We start from the raw sequence: 25,735 nt of genomic DNA, 5'->3' as shown, positions 1-25,735 counted from the left end.
GAACCTGTTGATTATATTATGGACCGTAGATGATGAAATCCCTAAATTCCTCGCAATTGTATGCTGAGGAACATTATCCTTAAAGTCTTCGACTATTTTCTCACGCACTTGTTCACAAAGAGGTGAACCTCGCCCATTCTTTGCTTGTGAATGGATGAGCAATTCAGGGAAGCTCCCTTTATACCCAATCAGTGCACCCACCTGTTCCCAAGTAGCCTGTTCACCTGTGGGATGTTCCAAACACGTGTTTGATGAGCATTCCTCAAATTTCTCTGTCTTTTTTCCCACCTGTGCCATCTTTTTTGCAGCCATAAAATTCTAAATTAATGATGATTTGCTAAAAATGAACAAGTTTATCAGTTTGAACATTAAATATCTTGTCTTTGTAGTGTATTCAATTCAATATAGGTTGAACATGATTTGCAAGTCATTGTATTCTGTTTTTATTCATGTTTAACACAACGTCCCAACTTCATTGGAATTGGGGTTGAAATATAAAACAAAGCTATTACTGTTCCATTTGCCAAGATCTTTGTAACCTTCAAAATTTCAGAAAATGGACAAAACCGATCTTTTTCACCCGATATCAATCAGTTGAAAATCACACGAACGACCCTGATTTTCGATCTCGTGATCGGATCGGGACATCCCTAATTAAAACTTTTATAAACCTCAGAGGAACTTTTAAAGAAACATTTTAAGTTTCGCACTAAAATGTAAAAACACAAATGCCAACTGTGGAAGGAATATGGCATGATTTAAATTGGAAATTAGAAACGGCTGCATTCTACTAGTTCCACTGTTAAGTTAGTATAGATTTTGTGTCAACAAATTCTTGTTTAAATGGCATGCAATAGCATCTCTATAAACTTTCTATCATTGAAAATACAAATGGTCTTTATAATGCATGAATAATTTGCCAATAATAACTTACCCCACTCTGTGAGGAATTCTGCAACATATCTGTAGATGAGATTCATAACCTCTATGACCACAGCATAGATAATCCCAGGAATGAACAATAGTATTTTGGTCCAGAAAGTCGGGTCCCTATCATGGAGCATCAGAGCCCATCCTTCCATCTGAAAGTAGATCATCATGACATAGAGGGAAAGGTAGAGACAGAGCAGGACAAAGGGGAGGGACACAAGGTAGATCCGGAGCTGCCGCTTGGCCTTGGGGTACAGAGGCTCTTCTCGCCCTGTCACTGGGTTAAACCCAAGAATGCCATGGAAACCAGGCCGTGGTTCTTCAAATACCTTCTTTCTGCTCAGTGTGCCCCAGTGATAGGCTAGAGAGGCACTGCATCGCTTCCATAACTAGGAGAGGGAAGGTTCAAATAATCATTCAGTAATTCTATCATTATCATCATCACATGATCATGTAATAGTATATGCTTTCACATTACACTTATTTGTCATTTGAATTATGCACACTAACTCACAGTAGTTAATTCAACTTAATCCAAATGTAATATATCTCAACTATAGACAGGCAAGTTGAAAATGCTTTCCTACCTCAAGGATAACAGTGCACCAGATAAGATTGAAAACAGCAAAGAAAACATATTTGTCATAATTCTCCCAGTCAAACTGACAGTAGAGCATCCCGATAAGGGCCAGGGGCACCAGGGCCATCGTGAAGTACTCCAGGAAGGCAAAGTAGAGAGCCAGACCCTCTCCAAAGTAGTGTCTGATGTCATCTGAAAGAAAGACAGGAATTAGATTGATCAAACTGGATATAAGTCTTCACACCCCTATAAAGAGTGCTTTTCACAGTGTATACAAACGACTGTAAAAGAGTCCACCCTGATGCACCCCTAATGCACTTAGGTGGAGGGCCCATGTGGACAGTTTCTGCTCTAGATTGCAACAGAGACTATATTTTTTTGCATAGACTGAGGGTCTTTGGTGTTGAGCAGAAGTTAATCCTGTTGTTTTATCATGCCTTGATTGAGTCTTGTGAGGCCATGGAGAACAACTTCTGGATGGCTTCGAGGAAATTCTGGTCAGGAATGTGGCGTCTCAGGAGCTTTGGTGGTTGCTGAGGCAAAATCCCGGGTGTGGGAGGAGTTCGGTGTGGCCATGGAGAGCAATTTCCGGACGGCTTCGAGGAAATTTTGGTCCACCATCCAGCGTCTCAGGGCGGGGAAGCAGTGCACCATCAACACCGTGTATAGTGGGGATGGGGCGCTGCTGACCTCAACTTGGGATGCTGTGAATTGGTGGGCCAAATACTTCAAAGACCTCCTTAACTCCACCGGCACACCTTGTGCCTTAAAAGTCAAATTTTGACTGTTGGTGAATAGTTGGTGGTTGTGACTCTTTCTAAAGGCCAGAGTAGGCTGTGATTCACTCCACGTCTTCCGTTCAGCTTGGTGTGAAATAGCCCAGGGACAGCAGTACTCTAATGACGCGTACGTTGTGTGATGGAAGTCCACATGGATGGGATGCACTAGTCAGGCTGCTGGTGATAGACAACCTATTCCCGAGTATTTCAGTTTACCTAACATGGGCGATGAAGAAGTCCCTGGTCCTTGAGGATGGGGAGGTTAGGTCCAGGATTAATTGCTGAGTTTAGACAGCGAAGATGCTGGATGGAATAGATGACTGTTATGCATACCAAGGAGGAAGGATGTATCCTAGCCTCACTAACCGCTAGCCAAACGAACATTTGTGGGCAAGTGTTGCCAGCAAGTCTTGGCAGGGGTCCCAAAAACAGAAGCAGACAGACAAATGTTGGCAATTCAAGATGATTTGATGGTTGGCTCTAGGGCGCCGGTAGTTGCTGGGGGTTGCCCATAGCAGGTAACGATTAAGGTCCCCGGCCGGTAGATATTATAGGATATGGGGTCCAGAAAAAAATTGGGACTTTGACTACTAAATAAATAAATAAATAAAAGGGCATAAAACGATAAAATCAAATAAAATCAAATTGTGGGTAAAGCAGCAAACATACAGCACCAGCATCCTTTCCACGCGCCCTTTGACTTATAACATCATATACAGTCTTCGTCTTTTCCTTTGGGCTTGTCCCTTTAGGGGTCGCCACAGTGCGTCATCCTTTTCCATGTAAGCCTATCTCCTGCATCCTCCTCTCGAACAGCAACTGCCCTCATGTCTTCTCTCACTACATCAACCTTCTCTTTCGTCTCCCTTTAGCTCTCTTGCCTGGCAGCTCCATCCTCATCATCCTTCTACCAATATACTCACTGTCTCTTTCCACTGGATGTGTCCAAACCATCGAAGTCTGCTCTCTCTACCTTTGTCTCCAAAACATCTAACCTTGGCCCTCCATCTGATGAGTTCATTTCTAATTTTATCCAACCTGGTCACTCCAAGAGAGAACCTCAACAATTAAGCCCGAAATCATTCAAACCCCTGGCAAATTTTGACTTACAGCCCGGGGTCTCCGTTGTCGTATTTCATGCTTCATAATGCGCCACAAATTTTCAATGGGAGACAGGTCTGGACTGCAGGCAGGCCAGTCTAGTACCCACACTCTTTTACTACGAAGCCACGAAGCTCCAATGTGCAGAATGTGGTTTGGCATTGTCTTGCTGAAATAAGCAGGGGCGTCCATGAAAAAGACGTTGCTTGGATGGCAGCATATGTTTCTCCAAAACCTGTATGTACCTTTCAGCATTAATGGTGCCTTCACCGATGTGTAAGTTACCCATGCCATTGGCACTAACACAGCCCCATACCACCACAGATGCTGGCTTTTGAACTTTGCGTCCATAACAGTCCGGATGGTTCTTTTCCTCTTTGGCCCGGAGGACACGACGTCCACAATTTCCCCAAAACTATTTGAAATGTGGACTCAGAACACTTTTCCACTTTGCTTCAGTCCATCTTACATGAGCTCGGGCCCAGAGAAGCCAGCGGCGTTTCTGGGTGTTGTTGATAAAAGGCTTTTGCTTTGTATAGTAGAGTTTCAAGTTGCACTTATGAATGTAGGGCCGAACCATATTTACTGACATCGGTTTTCTGAAGTGTTCCTGAGCCCATGTGGTGATATCCTTTACACGTTGATGTCGGTTTTTGATGCAGTGCCGCCTGAGGGATCAAAGGTCACGGGCATTCAATGTTGGTTTTCGGCCTTGCCCAGATTCTCTGAACCTGTTGATGATATTATGGACCGTAGATGATGAAATCCCTAAATTCCTCGCAATTGTACATTTAGGAACATTGTCCTTAAACTGTTCGACTATTTTCTCACGCATTTGTTCACAAAGAGGTGAACCTCGCTCATTCTTCGCTTGTGAATGACTGAGCAATTCAGGGAAGCTCCCTTTATATCCAATCAGTGCACCCACCTGTTCCTGTTAGCCTGTTCACCTGTGCGATGTTCCAAACGGGTGCTTGATGAGCATTCCTCAAATTTCTTTTCTGCGAACTGCCATAAAATTCGAAGTTTATGATTATTTGCTAAAAACAATCAATTTTATCAGTTTGAACATTAAATATCTTGTCTTTGTAGTGTATTCAATTCAATATAGGTTGAACATGATTTGCAAATCATTGTATTCTGTTTTTATTTATGTTTAACACAACGTCCCAACTTCATTGGAATTTTTTACGCTAACCATTTCTTCACCAATTTTGCAGTGTGTTTTGGGTTGTTGTTGTTCTGAAATGTCAACTGTTGTGCAGCGCCAAGTTTCTCTGCAGACTGGCTGATGATGTTGTTGAGAATCTTCATGTATTGCTCCTTTTTCATGCTGCCGCTTTCTGTGATTAGATTCCCTAGTCCATTGGCTAAAAAAACATCCAAAGCATTAGGTTCCCACCACTATTTGTTTTTCGGGTTGAAGGTGTGCTTTTTTTTTTTTATTTTTTTTTTTTTTTAAAACACAAAATAAAGGACACATGACTGTAGCCAAACAAATCTTTTTTTGTTTAATCTGACCATAAATCAGGAGACCAGAATTATTCTTTTTCCATGTCAACATTTGATATTCTAATTTCTGAGTATGAAGCCTTTTGTTGACTTTTCCAGTAAAGGTTCTGCACGACATCTCTCTCCTACTTCTGCGCTCTTTCATAAAGTGAACGCAGCGACCATCTGTGGTCGCATCTGTGATTGGCTGAATGTGCGTGGGCGGAACTTCTGCCTCGTGAACCCCTGCGTGGAGAGTTATTTTTACGTGATTACACCGACATGAACCATTCGTCTTAATTAAAGAGATGTTACAATTAAATCAATAAACACACTGTAAATAGTATTTTTTCAATGAAAATAAAATGATTTCCAGACTTCTACCACGTCAATCACAAATGCTATTAGATTTGTAACTGGATGAACGAGGATGCAGAGGCAGGAACCTCCGCCTACAAGGCAAGCGTAACAGACTTCCGCCTTATGCCACGGAACAGACAACGACTTTTTAGCTTACATCAATGCGTTATGCATGGAGACAATGATAGTCACGCAGCGCGAGGAGAAGGACAACATAGATCCTTTTGTTCGCCCATACCAAGACCGTTCGCACAGCAAAAATAATACGCAACTAGAGGTAATGCTTCTACGGAAATTCTGGAAGTAACCCAAATTGTTCGTGAACCGGGTCGCTTGTAGCCTGAGGTTCCACCGTGTATGTACACAGTAGGTATGAGATCGGGACTGTAACGGCAGATACTTCAAATCAAAGACTCGGACACAAAAAAATGTGATTGGGACTTCCCTAGCATACACAGTAGGTATCTCTTTTATCTTATACTTCCATTCATATCCACACATTTTGCACTTCTGTGTACATGCTAAACAACATTTCACTGTCTCAGTACTTGTACTTTGTACAAACACAGTCAAATTCCGTCTAATTGAGCATCATCATTTTTGTCACAGGCTACATCGAAGTTATGGTTTCCTTCGGAGGGCCGCTATGACTGTGAACCCATATAAATGTATGATTGCCTCATAAAATTACATATATATACGAAAATGCAATGGGGAAGTACTTTTAAAATCAGAAGCCAGCAAAAAGTTCAACTATTTTTCAGTTCATTTTGAAAGGGGGATTGGGAACAAAAAATGCTCTCAACGTTATTAAAAGTGAAGACAATTTGCAATTTGGGTGTTTTAGCAAGAAACATAAGGTCGATGGCACCTGATTTGCTTTCGCGGGCCAGATAAAATGACGTGGCAGGCCGACTCTGACCCCCGGGCCACGAGTTTGTATTGTGGGTTATAGAAAATGCCAGTTTCAATTTCAACATGATACCGACATAAAATCCGTCATCCACAGATGCAGTTGGGAGATGGAAGAAAGTTCTACAAAGTCAACCATCACCAGTCGGGGCTTTATGGCAGAGTGGCCCGACGAAAGCCTCTCCTCAGTGCAAGACACATGAAAGCCCCCATGGAGTTTGCTAAAAAAAACACCTGAAGGACTCCAAGATGATGAGAAATAAGACTCTCTGGTCTGATGAGACCAATATAGGACTTTTTGGCCTTAATTCTAAGTGGTATGTGTGGAGAAAACCAGGCACTGCTCATCACCTGTCCAATACAGTCCCAACAGGTGAAGCATGGTGGTGGCAGCATCATACTGTGGGGGTCTTTTTCGGCTGCAGGGACAGGACGACTGGTTGCAATCGAAGGAAAGATGAATGCGGTCAAGTACAGGGATATCCTGGACAAAAACCTCCTCCAGAGTGCTCAGTACTTTAGACTGGGCCGAAGGTTCACCTTCCAACAAGACAATGGCCCAAAGCACACAGCTAAAATAACGAATGAGTGGCATCAGAACAACTCCGTGACTGTTTTTGAATGGCCCAGACAGAGCCCTGACTTAAACCCAATTGAGCATCTGTGGAGAGACCGGAAAATGGCTGTCCATCAACGTTCACCATCCAACCTGACAAAACTGGAGAGGATCTGCAAGGAGGAATGGCAGAGGATCCCCATATCCAGGTGTGAAAAGCTCGTTGCATCATTCCCAAAAAGACTCAAGGCTGTATGAGCCAAAAAGGGTGCTTCTACTACATAGTGAACAGAGGGTCTGAATAGTTATGGCTGTGTGATATTTCAGTTTTTCTTTTATAATAAATCTGCAAAAATTTCAACTATTCCATTTTTTTCTGTCAATATGGGGTGCTGTGTGTACATTAATGAGGAAAACAATGACAAATTATTTTTGCAAATGGCTGGAAATATATCGAAGAGTGAAAAGTGTAAGGGGGTCTGAATACTTTCTGTACCCACTGTGGTAAATCACAATTTCCCATCAGTGGTGAGCTATTCTTAGAACAGACCCGTGCGCCAATCATGTTCCTTGGGGGCTACATGCCCCTGCCTGCGGACACCATGCTGGTGATCTTTGCTCTTACAGAGTGCTACAAAAAATATCCATCGATCCATTTTCCTCTACTTATCCGAGGTTGGATCGCGGGGGGAACAGCTTAAGCAGGGAAGCCCAGGTTTCCCTCTCCCCAGCCACTTAGTCCAGCTCTTCTGGGTGGATCCTGGGTTGTCCCTGGGGCCTCCTCCCGGTGGGACTTGCCGGGAATACCTCAAAAGGTAGGCGTCCAGGAGGCATCCTGACCAGATGCCCGAGCCACCTCATCTGGCTCCTCTCAATGCGGAGGAGCAGTGGCTCGAATCTGAGCCCGTCCCAGACGACCGAGCTTCTCATCCTATCTCGAAGGGTGATAGGCCGCTTGAATGTGCCCAATGTGTGAAATATGTCCAGTGTGAGTAATAAAGTACTGAGTGTGTGATGTAAGAGGCTACACTCCTGACCAGCTGGAAGACCCCAGAGAAAAAGGGGGCTGCCACTCCACAGCTTACAGCTCATCAGAGACCAAACTGCCACTCTTCAAGCTGATCTCCATCACAACTGATGGGGCGCCTGCTCGGATAGGCCGAACCAGTGGCTTCATTGCACTGTGCAAAGAAAGGGAATATTTCCCAGATATTCTGAGTTATCATTGTATAATTCACCAGCAAGCATTGTATGGAAAGATTTTAAATATGAAAGAAGTGATGGATTTTGCGATGAAGTGTTCATTTTGCGTCAGGAGTCTGCGGAGGAGACTTTTCTCTACTTACTTGGATGGAGGATGATGGTGAGCACACAGACGTGCTGCTTCACATGGATGTTAGGTGACTAAGCAGAGGTCATTTTTGGGCAAGATTTGTAGAGCTGTTGTCTGAAATCAAGGGCTTCCTCAAGCTTTCAAAACGTGGATTACCATACAATGCTAGAGGACCACCAGTGGCAGTTTTTTATCTTTTCTTACTGATCTCACTGGCGAGCTCAATGACTTGAATTTAGAGCTGCAGGGTAAGGGTAAAAATGTGATCAACATGATGAGTTCAGTGAAAACGTGAAAAGCAAGCTACAGCTGATGTCAAGCAGGCCGCAGCGTGGCAACCTGCACAACTTCCCTCACATGCAAGCAGAATTACAACATCAAGGTAAAGGTGTGACACAGCTTGGAGGAGCAAGCTGATGTATCATGGTTGTATGATAAGAAGAAGTGTTGTGTTGTGTCGTGTTGTGTTGTGTTAGTTACTGCAGGCTGCAAAAGATGTGTGGGTTTGCGATGTTGACACTGAAATGGTAGATCTCGGGAGGTTGCCTACTTGGAAAGTAGATCTTGGGTTGAAAAACGTTAGGCGCCCCTGCTCTTGAACGTCATCCCTCTTAGCTAATCATGTCATTTGTGGGGACACGGCTCGCTGACAGACATATTTTCACAAATAGGCAGATTTACTTTACATTGCACACTCCCGAGACTCAACCATTTGTATATAATCATCCATCCATCCATCCATCCATTTTCTGAGCCGCTTCTCCTCACTAGGGTCGCGGGCGTGCTGGAGCCTATCCCAGCTATCATCGGGCAGGAGGCGGGGTACACCCTGAACTGGTTGCCAGCCAATCGCAGGGCACATAGAAACAAATAAACAACCATTCGCACTCACATTCACACCTACGGGCAATTTAGAGTTGTCAATTAATCTACCATGCATGTTTTGGGGATGTGGGAGGAAACCGGAGTGCCCGGAGAAAAGCCACGCAGGCACGGGGAGAACATGCAAACCCCACACAGGCGGGGCCGGGGGATTGAACCCCGGTCCTCAGAACTGTGAGGCAGACGCTCTAACCAGTGGTTCACCGTGCCGCTGTATACAATCACCGAAAAGTAAATTTTCCATAACATGTAACCTTTAAGTGAACAAGAAGACCATCAAGGTACAATTGCAGTAATGTTATTGTTTGCAGTGTCAAAGTCCATCATATTTGTTTTTATTTCCTTCTCTTACTTACCAAGAGGCTGAAGGGATGTCTTGACCTTTTTGTACCACTTAAAAGAAAGTCTCTTGAGTTCCTCTTTGTCATGCAGGGGAAACATTTGGATCAGTATTCTTTTGGATAGCAGTCTACGAACTGAAATGAGAAGAGAAAAAAAATGATTCATCTAATTTTTCGATTGCCATATTCTAAACATCAACAGCTTTGTTGCCATCCTCCTTTTTAATGAATACTCTATCTAGCTTACAGGTATGGAGGACCAAGTGTTGTGAGTCAGTTTAGGTTCGGTTTTATTTTGAAATCACTGCCATACTGTTTCATGTGTTGGCTCTGTATTTGTTTTATTACAGGGCTGGGCATAGTCAGGTGTGCTGAGCTGCTAGTGTAGCTGTCTCTCATTACTCATCACCTTCAGTATTTAACCTCTGGTATGTCTTCCACGCCTCGAGAGAACTTCTCATTACATTCCCGGTATTGATATTGGTCTCCTCGCTCACAGCTGAACCACAGCAATTCGTCTCCTACTACGCCACAATCTTATCTTCTGAGAGTGGTTGGAATGAGGCTAGTCTTAAGACTGTTTTTGTGGCCGGGCTATCAGAGGATCTCCAAGATCAACTCTCCACTTGAGACAAACCTCATTTGCTTGACCAGCTTATTAGCTTAGCTATCAGGATAGACAACCACCTAATAGAAAGATTTTGATCACATAGACCTGCTGGCCCTTCCATCCCTTGTGGAACAAAGACCAGACAACTCATCAACCCTGTGATGACAACAAATGAAACACCCCAGGTTCTGGAGGATCAGCCCATGTAGCTAGTATAATCTTTCACACCCCGAGAGGGAGGCCATGGAAAAATACATCAGTGGCTCAATGCCCTCTTAGGCAGGATTATTTTTCGTGACAAAAAAAAGACAAGATGGTTAGGCCATATCATTGACTTTAAGGGACGAAACACAATTTAAAATAGTCAGCTGCTGCTGCTGATTAGCCCCTCCTTTGAAACTCTGAAACAAGCAACTATATTCACAAAACATCTTCACTTACGTAATGCCTATCATTTGGTGGGCATTTTGGGACCTGTTTTAACTCGTTATCCCCATCTCTGTTGTGGGAAACCGGGAAAGCTGTTTTGAGAAGTCGAATCATATCATATTCTTCATATCAGAAAACAGGAACAAAAATTGGAAAATGGAATTGAGGAAAAAATTAAACTCCTCACAAAACAATATGCAATTAATACGATAGATGCGCTTAGAAACCAACTTCAAAAGGCAAAACATCTATTAGACGTTATAAAAAGAACAAGATTTTCTACAACAACAGTTAAGATATACTAACTTTGAGTACAATAATAAATCGGGAAAATTCCTTGCGAACCAACTTCAGCGAAATAAAGAAAAATCATTAATTACAGCCATTCAAGATTCAAACGGCAACTGTACCGTCACTGCCAGAAATAAATGACATTTTTTACAATTTTTATAGCAGCTTACACGCATCTTGGAACAACCCTGATCAAAAAGAAATTGAAACATTTATTAAGGATCTAAACATCCCTCAATTAAATACACAAATTAAAGACAGCCTTGATGGTCCTTTAACCATCACAGAATTACATAATGCATTAAAAAATATGCAACCGGGACGGGGGCCTGGCACGGATGGAATCCCTGTTGAATACATTAAAACTTTTTGGCCAATACTAGCGCATCTATTTTTCAGAACAGTAAATGAGATAAACGATAAAGCTAGAATTAGTAGCCACATGAACACAGCTTCAATAAAGTTATTACTAAAGCCAGGTAAAGACCCCACTCTCCCGGCGATTTATCAGCCCTCATCACTGATTAATATAGATATCAAGATTTTCTCGAAAGCCCTCGCAGCGAGACTTGAAAAGGTACTTCCATCGATAATCCACTATGACCAGACAGGCTTCATTAAAGGTAGAAGTTCCACAAATAATGTCAGACGTCTGTTGAATTTAATAAGCATGTCACCACGTAAAAATCTCAACGCAATCATCATGTCACTTGACGCAAAGAAAGCTTTCAATAATGTAAACTTGGCTTTCCTCTTTGCAGTACTTCGCAAATTTGACTTTGGAGATTGAATTATACATTGGATAGCAACATTATACAATTCGCCGAAAGCGACAGTCACCACAAATAGGATCACTTCACAATGTTTGACATTAAAAAGAGGAACCAGACAAGGATGTCCACTGTCACCAATGCTATTTGCAATATTCATCGAACCTCTTGCAGCCGCTATACGTCAGAATGCTAATATTAAAGGTGTCTGCTCACGAGTGACAGAACACAAAATCAATCTATATGCTGATGATATTCTTCTTTACTTACAGGAACCTAAGTATTCTCTTCAGGCAGTCTTCAATCTCATTAAAACATTTTCAGAAAAATCAGAGTACTCTATTAACTGGACAAAATCAACAATACTCCCAATAACAGCAAACTCATGGACTCCTGCAGATCAAATCCCAGATTTTCCTATAGGAAACATGAAATATTTAGGTAATATTTTGTCAAAACTCACAGAGCTAACCAATCTAAATTACACACCACTTCTGGAAAAAATCTCAGATGATTTAAGATGCTGGAATAACTTGCCTAGATCACTACTGGGAAGAATAGCTACAATAAAAATGAAAACCTTACCTAAAATAAATTATTTTCAATGATTCCATTTAAGACCACATTTAAATGGTTTCAAACCTTAGATTCTGCTGAAATACATTTGTATTCAAAAAATAAGAAAAATTTAATCAGTCTATCCACTCTTCAGAAAAGTAAACAAGAGAGAGGCCTAAATGCGCCCAATTTTAAACACTATTATTGAGCTAACCAATTACAATACCTCATCAAATGGTTGCACCACAATGAGGAGTGTGATTCTTGGCTAGAATTGGAACAAACAGACTGCAACAACATCAGACTACCAAAACTCCCATTTATTTCTACTAGTCTTAAACGCCATAAATGTTTCAAGAATCCAATAATCGCATCCACCTTAACGGCTTGGTGGCAAATTTTAGAATTGACAGAATCTCCATTAGCTCCCAGTATGCTCTCAAGAACATACTGGAACAAAAAAAGGGAGAAGGAAAAAGGGAAAAGGGAAAAAAAACAATTCAGCACAGCTCCTTCCTCGCGAAACAGAGGGAATTGTACTATTAGGTGTGAAACCTATTCAAGTAGCAACCCAAAAGAAGAGGTGAAAGACAGGGGTTCTAGTCTGGACAAAGGAAAGAAAATTAGCCTAAGTAAAAGAGGACGCGAGGAGTTCCAGGAAACAGTTTGGTCATGCACGGTTTGAGCTGGGTCATTTTCGAGCACAGCCATTCCTTCCCACCGGAAGACCCCAGGCGAGCATTGGAGTGCTGTTCTGAGCAGTGCTGCAGCTCCTGGGTCTTCTGGTCGAGCAGGGAGCCTATGCTGAAAATCATGTAGTGGTCGAAGATTGTTAGGGCCACTAAGTTAAGGTCTGTAGCAGAGCAGGAAGGTGCAAAAAGGGGCTCTGGCGTCTGAGCATTGGATCATGTCAATTGCCCGAGTTCAGTCAAATTTAATTTGTTCAAGTCTTTAGTGGTCAGATCCAAAATTGTGCTGTTTGAAAAAGTTAGAAATCACAATGTGGCTGTCGTAACTGCCGGACGGCAGGTTGTACCCAGTGAAATCCTCAATATCCCAAGTGGCATCTTTGAGAGCATCGCTGATTGAGTGAGCGGCTTTTCCTCGGAACTCAGGATTGACATGCAGAGCTGTGGAGATTGTAAGGAAACACCCGAGGTGGACCGGATTAGTGGGGCCTGTCAGGGCCGTAGACCAAATCATTTCCATTAAACCGAGGGGTCCCAAATGTGGGAGACTTATCTATTGTAAAATTGTCTAGAAAGGGAGCGATTTCATTTAGCCAAAATTGAAAAAGAGAACCAAAGGTTAAGTGAACTGAAAATGAGTGCCAAAGGTTAATCAAAGGGTAGATTGGTAGGTAGGTACATAGGGAGACAGACAGACAGGCAAGTAGGCAGGCCAACAGACTTACTGATAGATTTCCCTGGGTACAGCTTAGCTTGTGTGTATCCTGGAACATGAGTCTCGTCTTGAGCTCGTAAGGTCTCCAACTCATGTTTAATTATGTACTGGCACTCCGCCATGCTGAGGAAGCCATCACCATCCCCTAGAAATACAGCAGTGGTCAGAGGGAAGATCATGAAATTCACGACAAAGATGCAGGGGAAAAAATTTATAAAATGCTGTAAATGTAACACTTGATTAAAAAAAATTGAAAGTTGTCCTATTTCAGGCAATTTTGCATCGCTGAATCCAAAAATTGTATCAATTTCTTTTGTTCAGGTTAGATTGTTATGCCAAGTTGTTAAGTTTATCAAAAAATATTTTGTAAAAATTGCTTACTATAAATTGAAGAGTAGACTTATTAAAAGTTAGTACCTGTAAATTGGATGTTACGTCATCCTTGTTCAAATTTCAGGGAATGAACCGCCGTTTATTTGAACCTCTAAAGTGAAAATACCTGTATATGTAAACAAAAACATGGCCATAGTTCAAAAAGTTGACCTGATTGAGCAAAGCCAATGTGATATTTGGATTCAGCTCATAAAAATTATCCAAAATCAGCTAAAACAAATGTTACACATTAATTTGTTGTTCACCAGTTTAATCAGCATTGGTGGATACGTTTTTTTATATTAACACTTCTACTTAAAGCAGGAAAATCATTGCATCAATCAGCAATTAACCATCATACGGCCCAATCCCAAATCGACCGAAACCTTAGGTCTTCCCCTCCTTTTTGTACATGCATACAGTTGAACATACATAGCTGTCCAAACTGTTGGATGTTAATACGTAGCTGTGAGGGGAAGGGCCAGATAGCCTAATAAAGATGTTACAGAGGTATACTTCAAATTAAGGGATATGCCAGAAAAATTGTAAACCACTGGCAAGATGAGAAGCAGAATGTTACTGCACATAAAGTTACCAAGTCTCACAATTTTAAAGCTGTCATTTGTCTCATTTGTGTTCTAAAGACCTCTTAAGTGCTTGCATGTAACAGTGATGAGTCACATTTCGAGATTTGCTTCAACTCTTCTCGGAAGGCTGTCCACAAGGTTTAGGAGTGTGTTTATGGGAATTTTTGACCACTTTTCCAGAAACACTTTTGTGAAGTCACGCACTGATGTTGGTCGAGAAAGCCTTGCTCTCAGTCTCTGCTCTAATTCATCCCAAAGGTGTTGTATTGGGTTTAGGTCAGGACTCTGTGCTGGCCAGTCAAGTCACAAGTCACACCAAACTCTCTCATTCCTGTCTTTATGGACCTTGCTTTGGGCACTGGTGCACAGCCATGTTAGAAATGGAAGAATTGTTCCCACAAAGTTGGGAGCATGGATGGCCCCTTCCTGTTCCAATATGAGTGTGCGTCAATGTACAAAGCAAGGTCCATAAAGACATGGATGCGAGAGTTTGGTGTAGATGAACTTGACTGGCCTGCACAGAGTCCTGACACCAACTTGACAGAACACCTTTGGGATGAATTAGTGTGCAGACTGAGAGCAAGGCCTTCTCGTCCAACATCACTGTGTGACCTCATAAATGCCCTTCTGGAGGAATGGTCAGAAATTCCCAACACACACTCCTGAAGCTTGTGGAAAGCCTTTTCGAAAGACTTGAAAGCTGTTATAGCTGTAAAATGTGGACCAATATCCTATTAAACCCTACTGCTTAAGAAGGGGATGTCCGGGGCGCTGTGGCGCCGTGATTCAAGATGGCTGTCTAGTTTTGTCTCTCTGAACAACCCTGCACGAAAACGATGCTATAACCCAATATATACATTTCCACCGACAGCGAAATATATCCAAAACAAACCCAGTCAAAGATTGCAATATTTTCACCAGAAAATGCGGTCTCCAGAAACCAAAAGTCAGTACCTCTTCGAGCGAACAGAACGACGAGGGTGACGCCAACATGAGGGAACTAGCGGCCATGCTAGCGGAGCTTAAGTCTCTTCGGAGCGAAGTCCATGTTGAATTTGGAGGATTTGGATCTAAGCTTGATAATATTAATGACCATCTGTCTGGAGAAAATGGCCAGCTCGGTAGCCACTTTGGAAAGTAATGTGTCGCAAGTTAAGAAGAATGTTGCCGCTAATGCTACGTGGATGGAAGAAGCTGAAAAACGGATTGTGTCGGTGGAAGAACAGTTGGAATAAAGTAAGACTGACCTTTCTGAAGTTATGAAACGCATTGCTTTTCTTGAATCGAAGACAGACGACCTGGAAAAATTGCAGTAGGCAGAATAATTTATGACTGTTTGGACTTTGAGAGGGTGCAGAGGGAAACCGTTCATTGCTGGAATATGTTCAGGAGATGCTGCCGGGCCGGCTAAAGCTAGATGGTAACCAAGTGTTCACACTTGATAGGGCCCACCGGAACCTGGCTCCCCCTTGACCAGGTCAGAACAGGTCGATCATCATTCGATTCTTGCAGTATCAAGACTGGGAGCTGGTTTTTCGCTCAGCCAAACGATGTGACATCACTCACGACAGTGACAGACTTTTTCACAGAGGACCTCTTTGCGGAAACCATGAGACAACGGTATGGGTTCAAAAACAAGAAAAGTGTTCATCGAGACAATCCGTGGGTTCACATACAACCCCTGCAAGATGAGTGTCCTCCACAAAGGGAAGATTTACCTATTCTCGTAGCCGAAAGCAACAGAGGATTTCCATTATGAGAACGCTTGTTCTGCTTAATTATAACATCGCGGTGAGAGACAGTTTAGTATAAGAGGTGCAGCAAAGTGGATTTGTTCTGATAGATACATAATTTAAATATGATACATAATTGTATAATTTGAAAAAGTTTACAAGTGCTGTTTCACGGCCTCTATTGCCGAGGCGGCCAACCGGAGCTGTGGCCATAAGGTAGTCGGTGCCTGTCTTGGCGGCAATCCCTAAACCCGTTGGTGGACACCAGCAGTGAGGGATGCCGTCAAGCTGAGGAAGGGACTCCTATTGGGCCTTTTTGGCCTGTGGGACTCCTGAGGCAGCTGATGGGTACCGGCTGGCCAAGCGAATTCAGCTTTGGTGGTCGCTGAGGCAAACTCGGGCATGGGAGGAGTTCGGTGAGGCCATGGAGAACGAGTTCCGGACGGCTTCGAGGTAATTCTGGTCCACCATCCAGCGTCTCAGGAGGGGGAAGCAGTGCACCATCAACACTGTGTATAGTGGGGACGGGGCGGTGCTGACCTTGACTCGGGATGTTGTGAGTTGGTGGGGAGAGTACTTGGCCTCAATTCCACCGACATGCCTTCCCATAAGGAAGCAGAGTCTGGGGTCTCTGAGGCGGGCTCTCCACCAGAGTCATCTTACACACCACCACCCTATGCTGTCTAGCCACACTCTCCCCTACCACTACCTTACAGTTGGTAACCTCCGTCAGATTACATCGTCTGCACAAGATGTAATCCACCTGCGTCCTTTTACCTCCGCTCTTGTAGGTCACCCTATGTTCATGCCTCTTCTGGAAAAAAGTGTTCACTACAGCCATCCCATCATTTCTTCATCACCCCTGTTTCCTTCACCAACATATCCATTACAATCTGCACAAATCACGACTCTCTCTGTGTCTGGGATGCTCAGAACTACTTCGTCTAGCTCCTTCCAGAATTTCTTTCACCTCTAGGTCACATCCTACCTGTGGGGCATAGCCACTAATCACATTACACATAACACCCTCAGGTTCAAGTTTCAATCTCATGACTCGATCTGATACTCTTGTCACCTCCAAGAAATTCTTATCCAACTCTTCTTTTAAAATAACCCCGACTCAATTCCTTTTCCCATCTACACCATGGTAAAATAATTTAAACCCTGCCCCTAAACTTCTAGCCTTACTGCCTTTCCACCTGCTTTCCTGGACACAATATATCAACCTTTCTCCTAATCATCATGTCAACCAACTCCCGAGATTTTCCTGTCATAGGCCCAACATTCAAAGTCCCCACATTCAGTTCTAGGCTCTGTTTTTTTCCTCTTCTCTTTCTGCCGAAGAACCCGCTTTCCACCTGAATTTCCACCGGCGCCCTGCAGGTTGACGGCGCCGGTGGCGAACGTTGTTAACCCGGGCCTCTGGATGAACGCTCATATTTGTTTGGCAAAGTTTTAAGCCGGATGCCCTTCCTGACGCATTTATCCGGGCTTGGGACCGGCCAACAGTTTGCACTGGCTTGTGCCCCCATAGGGCTGCAAGGTAATATACTTTCACTTAAATTGAATTTAGCAAGCTCATATGGATCTAACGAGGACAACCCTAAATTCTTTGAATTTTTCCTGACTTTGTCAACATTGAACAGAAGTTGTATTGTCGAGGGAGACTTTAACTGTACATTGGACCCAAGAATGTATTGTTCCACAGGCCTTGACACCATTACAACTCAGACTAGGAAATTAATCAAACAGTACATAACCGATTTAAACATGGTTAAGATATGGAGGGAACGAAATCCAAGAAAGAAAGAATATTCATGTCATCCAGGCGCATTTAACGCTCGCTCTCGCATTGATTACTTTCTTGTATCCCGGGGACTTTTATCCAACATTAAAGATTGCTGGTATGATAGTATTGTGTTTAGAGATCATGCTGCTATCTCACTAATTATGCACATTGATATTTTTTTTTCATAATCCACCGAACTGGCGTCTTCTGGTGATTTGGCTGCAAAATTCGGAATTTGTTAATTATGTAGGTGATAAGATCGATAACTATTTTGAATTGAATACCAGTCATGGACAAGTTAGAAAAACAAATTAAGGAATTAGAAATTAACCTTAATGCAAATTATCATCCTGCTCAAGAAAAAGATCTTGATTGCCATCATTCCGGGAGCCTTGACGAACCGCTGGACATCCGTGTAAACAGGGCGTTCAAAGTGAAGTTGTGAGCGGCATGGGAGCCATGAATGACAGATGGCGAACACAGCTTTACTAAGACTAGGAGGCAGCGCCGGGCGATTTACACCACAATTTGTGAATGGATTGCGGATGCTTGGGCTAACGTGTCTGCTTACACTGTTGTTCGAGCTTTCGTAAAAGCCGGCATCATTTCTGAGGAGCCGCACGGCAATGAGACTGACTCTTGACAATGACGAGTGGGAACCTGGCGTGTTTGATTGAGAAGTTGCCCAGCTGTTCATTTTGGATACAGAAGATGAGGACCTTGATGGATTTGTGGATGAGGATTGATAAAAAAAATAACGTGAGTACATTGTTAAATACTCCAATAAAGTACAACCGAGCTCAGTTTTGCTCCCGCTGCCTTTTTAAAAACATTGTTTTAGCGTGCATGCATGCTACTGCATGTTTTAAGCTAGCGTATGTTTTACCATGCCTGCGCCCAACAATACGGTGCGCCTTATGTTAAATACAGAAATAGACCCCGTAACTGAGACTGCACCATTCGTTATGGTGCGCCTTATGGTCGTGAACATACGGTAGCCAAAAATCTTTTATGGTTGAAACGGGCCTATTATGATCAAGGAGCGAAGGCGGGGAAATTGTTGTCCTGTGGCCCTGTCAGAACCTGTACGGGCCCCATAGATTCATGACATAATGTGATCCCGTCCAAAAGTATTGGAATGGCAAGGTCAATTCATTTGTTTTTCTTGTATACTGAAGACCTCTGGGTTTCAGATTAAAAGTTCAGAATTCCAGCTTTCATTTCATGGTATTTACATCTAGATGTGTTAAAAACTCAGGACAGAGCAGCTTTTGTTTGAAGTCATCCACTTTTCAAGTGAGCAAAAGCATTGGAACAGACATTATTAAATTAACTTAAATTGAATAACTTAAATTGGTGGCATAACCCTTACCACAGATGAGCTTGTGTGTTATGGATCATAAGCAGATCCTTTCTTTCTCCATACTTTGGCCTTTCCATCACTTTGGTAGAGGTTAATCTCGGTCTCATCAGTCCAGAAAACTTTGTTCCAAAACCTTTGTGGTTCATCTCTGTCCCTCTTTGCAAAATCCAATCTGGCCTCCTGATTCTTTTTGCTGATGAGTGGTTTCCATGGCCTCTATATTTCTTCTCTCAGTCTTCTTCGAACATGTTGTTCAATGATGAGACGTATCAGACTCAGTCGTATATAAAAAAATAAAAATAAAAAAAATATTTCACAAATTCTGCCATGGTATGTAAATTTATGAGCACAACTGTACATATATGCAGTTATATGTACACGTCATATTGGAATGAAAGTGTAGGCTACACCTTTTTCATAACCTCTAGGTGGCGGTGGCATATTGGAATGAAAGTGTACAGCTTTTTCATAACTTCTAGATGGTGACATACATTTATAGAAATGTGAAAGTTTCTTTCATTTTCCCCTATACCTATGTATAATGCGTACTGTTGACTTTTGACAATTTTTGGGGGATAAAAATACACTATAAATTAGAGTATAACCTGTAACAGCTTATTACATATATTTTTGGTAACTAAGTGTTAGAAGCCCACAATCGATGCCCACGCTGTGATATGTGAGATACTGTTGATGAAGTGTTGAGGACCTTTCATTGTAAAAGTGGGAGTTACAATGGAATGTTAGTTACTTGATGAAATATGTAATTTTAATGACGTTTGATGATGTGTTAAGGAATCATTTGTGTACACATGTACTGTTGCACGATTGATCGGGTGTGAACATTCTCTTGACAAAGACCGTGTATAATGTAATGACTATTAGAGGCAGTCATTAGAGGAAGTACATTTGTCTCTAGCAACACAAAGTAAGCTTTAACTGGAAGAAGGGGTCGTGTATGAGAAGTTTAAATCCACTCGGGGAAATTACTATCATATGATTTGTCTCTCGGCCAAAGGGCACGCAACTAATAATGAACTTATAGAGAATCATTCTCAGATGACTCCAAAGGGCTCTCATTGGCCTAAAAGCCAGATCAGGGTGACGCAAGGCCCACCTCTAGTATATACAGCGGCTGAAATAGGTACTTAACACGTCACCATTTTTCTCACTAAATATACTTCCAAAAGTGCTATTGACCTGAAAATTTCACCAGATGTTGGGAACAACTCAAGTAATCCATAAATAAAAAAGAAATTCAAACAAATAAGCTCAGAAATTAAGTAGTGTGTAAAAATGTGAAATGACACAGGGAAAACGTATTGAACAAATGAAGGAAGGAGAAAAAAGGCATGGAAACCCAAGACAACACCGAAAATCTATCAATAACACCGGGGAACACATTTTTTGTTGAGTTAGGTCCGACAGCTGTTTTGAACAAATTTTTGGGTGCGGAATCCAAAACTGATCTCGGTTTTTCTCCATCACGTCAAGTTTTTAAACAATAGATCCCAGTTTTCTTAAAAAAAATATTTGAAAAATACTGGACTTAACAGATACGTGCTTGTTTTATAAAACTTTTCAAATATTGACAACCAAACAAAATATCAAAGAAACAGGCATGACCGCAATGTTTATTTAACACTATTATGTTTTACAAAAGGTACAAATGCTCTTAATTCCTACTAGAAAAAACTGACTACAATCAGCATGCCAATTTTACTTTTAATCAGCATAAAACTCTAACGCAACAGAATCTTTTTTTCAAATTGTTCCCCAGTGTAATCAAACAGCAACCCAGCCCCTTGTGAGTGCAAATGAATATCAGCTGGTTCAGTCCTAATTGATGGCCTACAAAAAGGTCTCATTGCCAAGGTGTGAGTCCAGACACATCTCATGATGGGGAAGAGCAGAGAGCTGTCACAAGAACATCGCAAATTGATGGTTGCAAAATATCACAATGGCATTGGTAAGCTCTGAACATTCCAGTTAGCACAGTTGGGGCCATAATAGGTCAATGGAAAGCCAATCATACTACCATAAATTTGCCTCAATCAGGTGCCCCACGCAAGATTTGTGACAGAGGAGTGCAAAGAATCATCAGGAGAGTTGTCCAAGAGCCAAGGACCACCTGTAGAGAGCTTCTCAAAGACCTGGAATTAGCAGGTACTGCTGTCAAAATGTAAACAGTGAGTAACGTACTCCGCCGCCATAGCCTGTATGCACGCTCACCACGCAAGACCCCATTGCTGAAAAAAACATGTCAAAGCTCATTGAAAGTTTGCTGAACAACATTTGGACAAGCCAATTAAATACTGGGAGAATATTGTCTGGTCAGATGATTGAACTGTTACCAACGGTGAAACTCGGAGGTGGCAACATGATGGTGTGGGGCAACATGATGGTGTGGGGCTGCTTTGCAAAAAAAATGGTACTGGTAAACTTCACATTATTGAAGGAAGGATGAATGGGCAAATGTACCGAGACATTCTTGACAAAAATCTGCTGCCATCTATGAGAACGATGAAAATGAAACAAGGGCGGACATTTCAGCAGGATAATGATCCAAAGCATACTGCCAAGGAAACTCTCAATTGGTTTCAAAGGGGAAAAAAATGAAGCTGCTAGAATGGCCCAGCCAATCATGGAAAGAACTGAAACTCAACGTCCGTAAAAGAAGCCCACGGAACCTTCAAGATTTGTGTGAAGGAATGGGCCAAAATCAGACCAGAGCAATACATGAGACTAGTTTCTCCATCCAGGAGGCATCTTGAACCGGTCATTGCAAACAAAGGCTTTTGTACAAAGTACTAAATATCAGTTGTTGTGTTCAATCCTTTTTCCCCCTGTGTCATTTCACATTATTCCACATAACTTAATTTCTGATCTTATTTGTTCTACCTCCTTTGCATGTATGGATTACTTGGGTTGTTCCCAACATCTGGTGAGATTTTCCTGTCAATAGCACCTTTGGAAATATATTTAGTGAGAAAAATGGTCACGTATTAAATACCTATTTCAGCCGCTGTAAGTTAAAAACTGACAATTTTTGTGCTCTTGCTCTCCCATCGCTTAGCTACCGAGGTCAATAGCTTAATCTGATATCTTTAAGATGCAGGATGATTAGCGAGGTAGCTTAAGAAGAGACAATTTATCAAGGACGACAGGGACTGAGCCCCCGATCTCTTTCTTCTGATCCCACGCCTATTCTCAACTCAAATTACAAGGTTTGAGGGATGTTCGACCTGATCAATCGAATATTACTTTTTTCATTTGAATTGAATTGTATTTTCATTTTTATTATACTTTGGATTTTCACACTTTGGACTGGTTTTATGTCCACTGTGTAATACGCAGGGACAATGAGGAGCTCTAACCCTTTAAACGGAGAGCCGGTCAGGACTCCCTTAGTTCCAAGGAGCAGGGGAGCCTGGGGTAAGTGAGACTTGACTCAAAATGTACAGCAAATGTCAGACCAATACAACCAAGTTAACTTAAATGCTCTTTTTAAATTCCAATTTCATTCATTAAGGAAAAAACAACATTCAGTTACCTGGCCCTGTGTGAAAAAGTAATCACCCCCCCTTGTTAAATCATGAATTAATTGTAGCTAATCACAACTTTTGGTGAATTTTCACTGATCACACCCAAGCCTGATTACCTCCAGACATGTTCAATCAAGAAATCACTTACACAGAAATTTTCTGACAAAATCAAGTCGGACAAAAGATCTAAAAAAGATGCAACAAAATGACACGATCCAAATTCAAAGAGCAGTCAAGAAATAAAGTAATTGACATTTATCAGTCTGGAGAGGGTTACAAAGCCATTACTAAAGCTTTAGGATTCCAGCGAACCATAGGGAGAGCCATTATCCTCACATGGAGAAAATATGGAACAGTGGTGACCTTCCCAGGAGTGGCCGGCCGACAAAGATTAACTTGAGGTAACAGCAGTGACCATCCAGGAGGCCATGAAGGAACTCAGGACAACTTCTAAAGAACTGCAGGCCTCCCTTGCCTTAGTTAAGGTCAGTGTTCATAACACAACAGTAAGGAAGAGTCAAATTGGCAAAAATGGCCTCCATGGCAGAGTTCCGAGGCTAAAACCACTGCTGACCAAAAAGAACATAAAAGCTTGTTTTACTTTTGCAAAAAAAAAAAAAAAAAAAAACATCTGAATGACTTTTGGGAGAATATTATATGGCGAGATGAAAGTTGGGCTTTTTGGAAGGTGTGTGTTTCGTTAAATCTGGCGTAAACGGAGCATAGCATTTCAGAAAAAGAACATCCTCCCAACAGTGAAACATGGCGGTGGTAGTGTGGCGGTCTTGGGCTGCCTTGCTCCTTCAAGACCTGGACAACTTGCTGTGATTAATGGAACCATGACTTCTGCTCTTTCATAGAAAATTCTGAAGGAGAATGTTCAGCCATCAGTTTGTGGTAAGAATTGTCCTTAATTTAGAAGGAAACGATGCGTTGGAAGCGACACCTGCGTCGTACTTTTAAATTACAGCGTTATAAATCAAGATATTTGATATATATCAGGGGCACCACGTTATATTTTTACAAGTTTAACTTGAGGCGAAATGACGACAAACCTTTTTTAATCACTCTTATCGGAAGGTGGCTACATTTTAGAAAGTTGGAGTTCTAGACTTTCTAGAGGTTTCGTTCCGAACCCAAACACACACATAATCAATGCAAGCGGTGAATTTTAGAGCAAAATGTAATCATAAAAAGGGGTTTCTACAGGATTAAACACAGACAAACACAAAACAAACAAGGTACAGACGAACATTAGCAAAGGAAGGGATTTGTGACGTGAGATGAGCAGAATGGACTTGCAGTGAATGCATACAGTTGAGGACTCCTGGTATCGTTAATATAAACCAAATATGCACTAATCCGTACTTTTAGTAGACCGCAATGATGGACTTACGTGTCTGGAACACGTTTGGGGCAGGCGAGTCAGGCTCCCGAGTGTTCGGTCGGTCCGGTCCGCATCGGGAACAGGTGGATTCGATGGAAGGGAGGAAGGAAAAAAGGAGGAAAAGCAGGAGGCCAACGAGTTCCCAGGCAGGACGTCTCTCGGGTGTCTCTGTTTGCCAGACGTTCGGAGCGGGTGCGTTGTGTCCGCCTCCGTTCCCTCAGACTGAGTTCGGGCCCCCAAGCAGGGTGGCTCGGAGCGCTTGCAGGAAGCGCTGCAGCCGGGGATCGTCCGATGTGTCCTTCCACCTCGGGTGACGTGGGCGTCCTGCCTGGCCCGGTCGTCGGCGAGTTGGTCGGGGTGAGACCAAAGGAAGACTTCTCCACCAAAACTCCCAAAAGCTTTTTTTTTTTTTTCCTGATCCCAGCTCCGGCCCCTTTTACGGCCGGAGCGGGTCAAAAAGGGGCGGGGGGGGTCTACCTCCCTCCTTTTCTACCACCTTCGCGAACACCGAGGGGCTGGACTGCCTTTTTGCGTTATTTTCCATTTTAGGATTATTTTGTGGTTTAAAACCAGTGGAATAAAATATTAATTATTGGATTTAAGATAACGAGACCATTCCCTCAGCCTGCATTGTTCCACGCTCATCCTCTCTTATACCTGTAATGACTGTTTCAAATGTTGTGTGGTGTGGAGAACATTACATCTGGTTCAGTTAACAACATATTCGACGTTAGACATTCAAGTTTGCAGCAATACAGTCACGAGTGGCGTTCATGTAAAGTTCTTAAAATATTAACTCCCAGTCGAGTCACAGACGGTCTTATGAACCCATGTCTGTCGTGTCGTTCCGTCGCCCGTGGGTGTCGCTGTTGCCTGTTCCAACTCCCAAGTGCCAGTTGTCAACAGGTTGGAGGCGGCTTTGTGGGTGCAATCCTTCGACTTGCGGGGAGTTAATTAACTTAGCGTCCGGGGGCGAACTCGGCATCCTTGAGCCTCCGCTTTGAAGGGCCAGGCAGCCGTGATTCACTTAGCGTCGGCATGGCAAAGCAAATGTCTGTGTCTTGTTGAAGATAGTTTATGGTGTTGATCCGTTTAGAGTTTACGTGTGACTCTGGAGTTAACGTCTACCTCGGCGGGGAGCGGCGGTAGTGCGAGGCTGGGGTGTCGGGTGGCATCTTTTGCGTGGCATGTCTGCTACAAGTTCGTGACCTCAAGCTGAAGCGTACTTTGGGTTCTGCAGCAGTATAATGAGCGAAAACACAAGTCAGCAAGTCAAATTTTAAATGGCTTGAAAAAAACTAAATGAAGGTTTTGGAGTAAAGTCCGGTCTTGAATCCAATTGAAATGCAGTGGCATGACCATAAAAAGGTCGTTCATGCTCGAAAACACTCCATTTTTGCTGAATTAAAATAATTCTGCAGGGAAGACTGGGCCAAAATATCGCCAAAGAGATGTGAAAGACTCATTGCCTGTTCTAGAAAACATTTGATTTCAGTAAGCTTCGGGGGCTCTTCATTTTTCCACACAGGGCCAGGGAACTACTTAATAAATGAAATCATCATTTAAAAACATTTTAAGTTAACTTGGGTTATATTTGTCTTATATTTACATTTGTTTGATGGAATTTGAGAA

At 42.5% G+C, this 25,735-nt stretch overlaps 1 protein-coding gene across 7 annotated transcripts in view; it reads right to left on the bottom strand.

Annotated features, from left to right (window-relative positions):
* The window catches only part of ano10a (anoctamin 10a), a 72,284-nt gene that overhangs the window by 32,261 nt on the left and 14,288 nt on the right, over window positions 1-25,735 (bottom strand). For 5 of the 7 annotated variants that reach the window (XR_009789145.1, XM_061777641.1, XM_061777640.1 and 2 more), the window contains exons 4-7: window positions 13,338-13,472; window positions 9,281-9,400; window positions 1,518-1,702; window positions 935-1,319 (exon numbers count right to left, since the gene is read on the bottom strand). Coding sequence is in view for 6 of the 7 variants with exons in the window: in XM_061777641.1 (XP_061633625.1) it covers window positions 935-1,319; window positions 1,518-1,702; window positions 9,281-9,400; window positions 13,338-13,472 (825 nt within the window). In the remaining variant the exon portion in view is untranslated. Of the gene's footprint in view, window positions 1-934; window positions 1,320-1,517; window positions 1,703-9,280; window positions 9,401-13,337; window positions 13,473-13,744; window positions 13,827-24,112; window positions 25,338-25,735 lie in introns of all 7 variants that reach the window. The other 2 variants (XM_061777645.1, XM_061777646.1) reach the window with 2 other exon arrangements.

This window comes from Phyllopteryx taeniolatus, chromosome 6 (genome assembly GCF_024500385.1).
Source record: "Phyllopteryx taeniolatus isolate TA_2022b chromosome 6, UOR_Ptae_1.2, whole genome shotgun sequence".
In the NCBI taxonomy this organism is placed as follows: Eukaryota; Metazoa; Chordata; class Actinopteri; order Syngnathiformes; family Syngnathidae; genus Phyllopteryx; species Phyllopteryx taeniolatus.
This window is presented reverse-complemented; position numbering and strand designations above follow the sequence as displayed.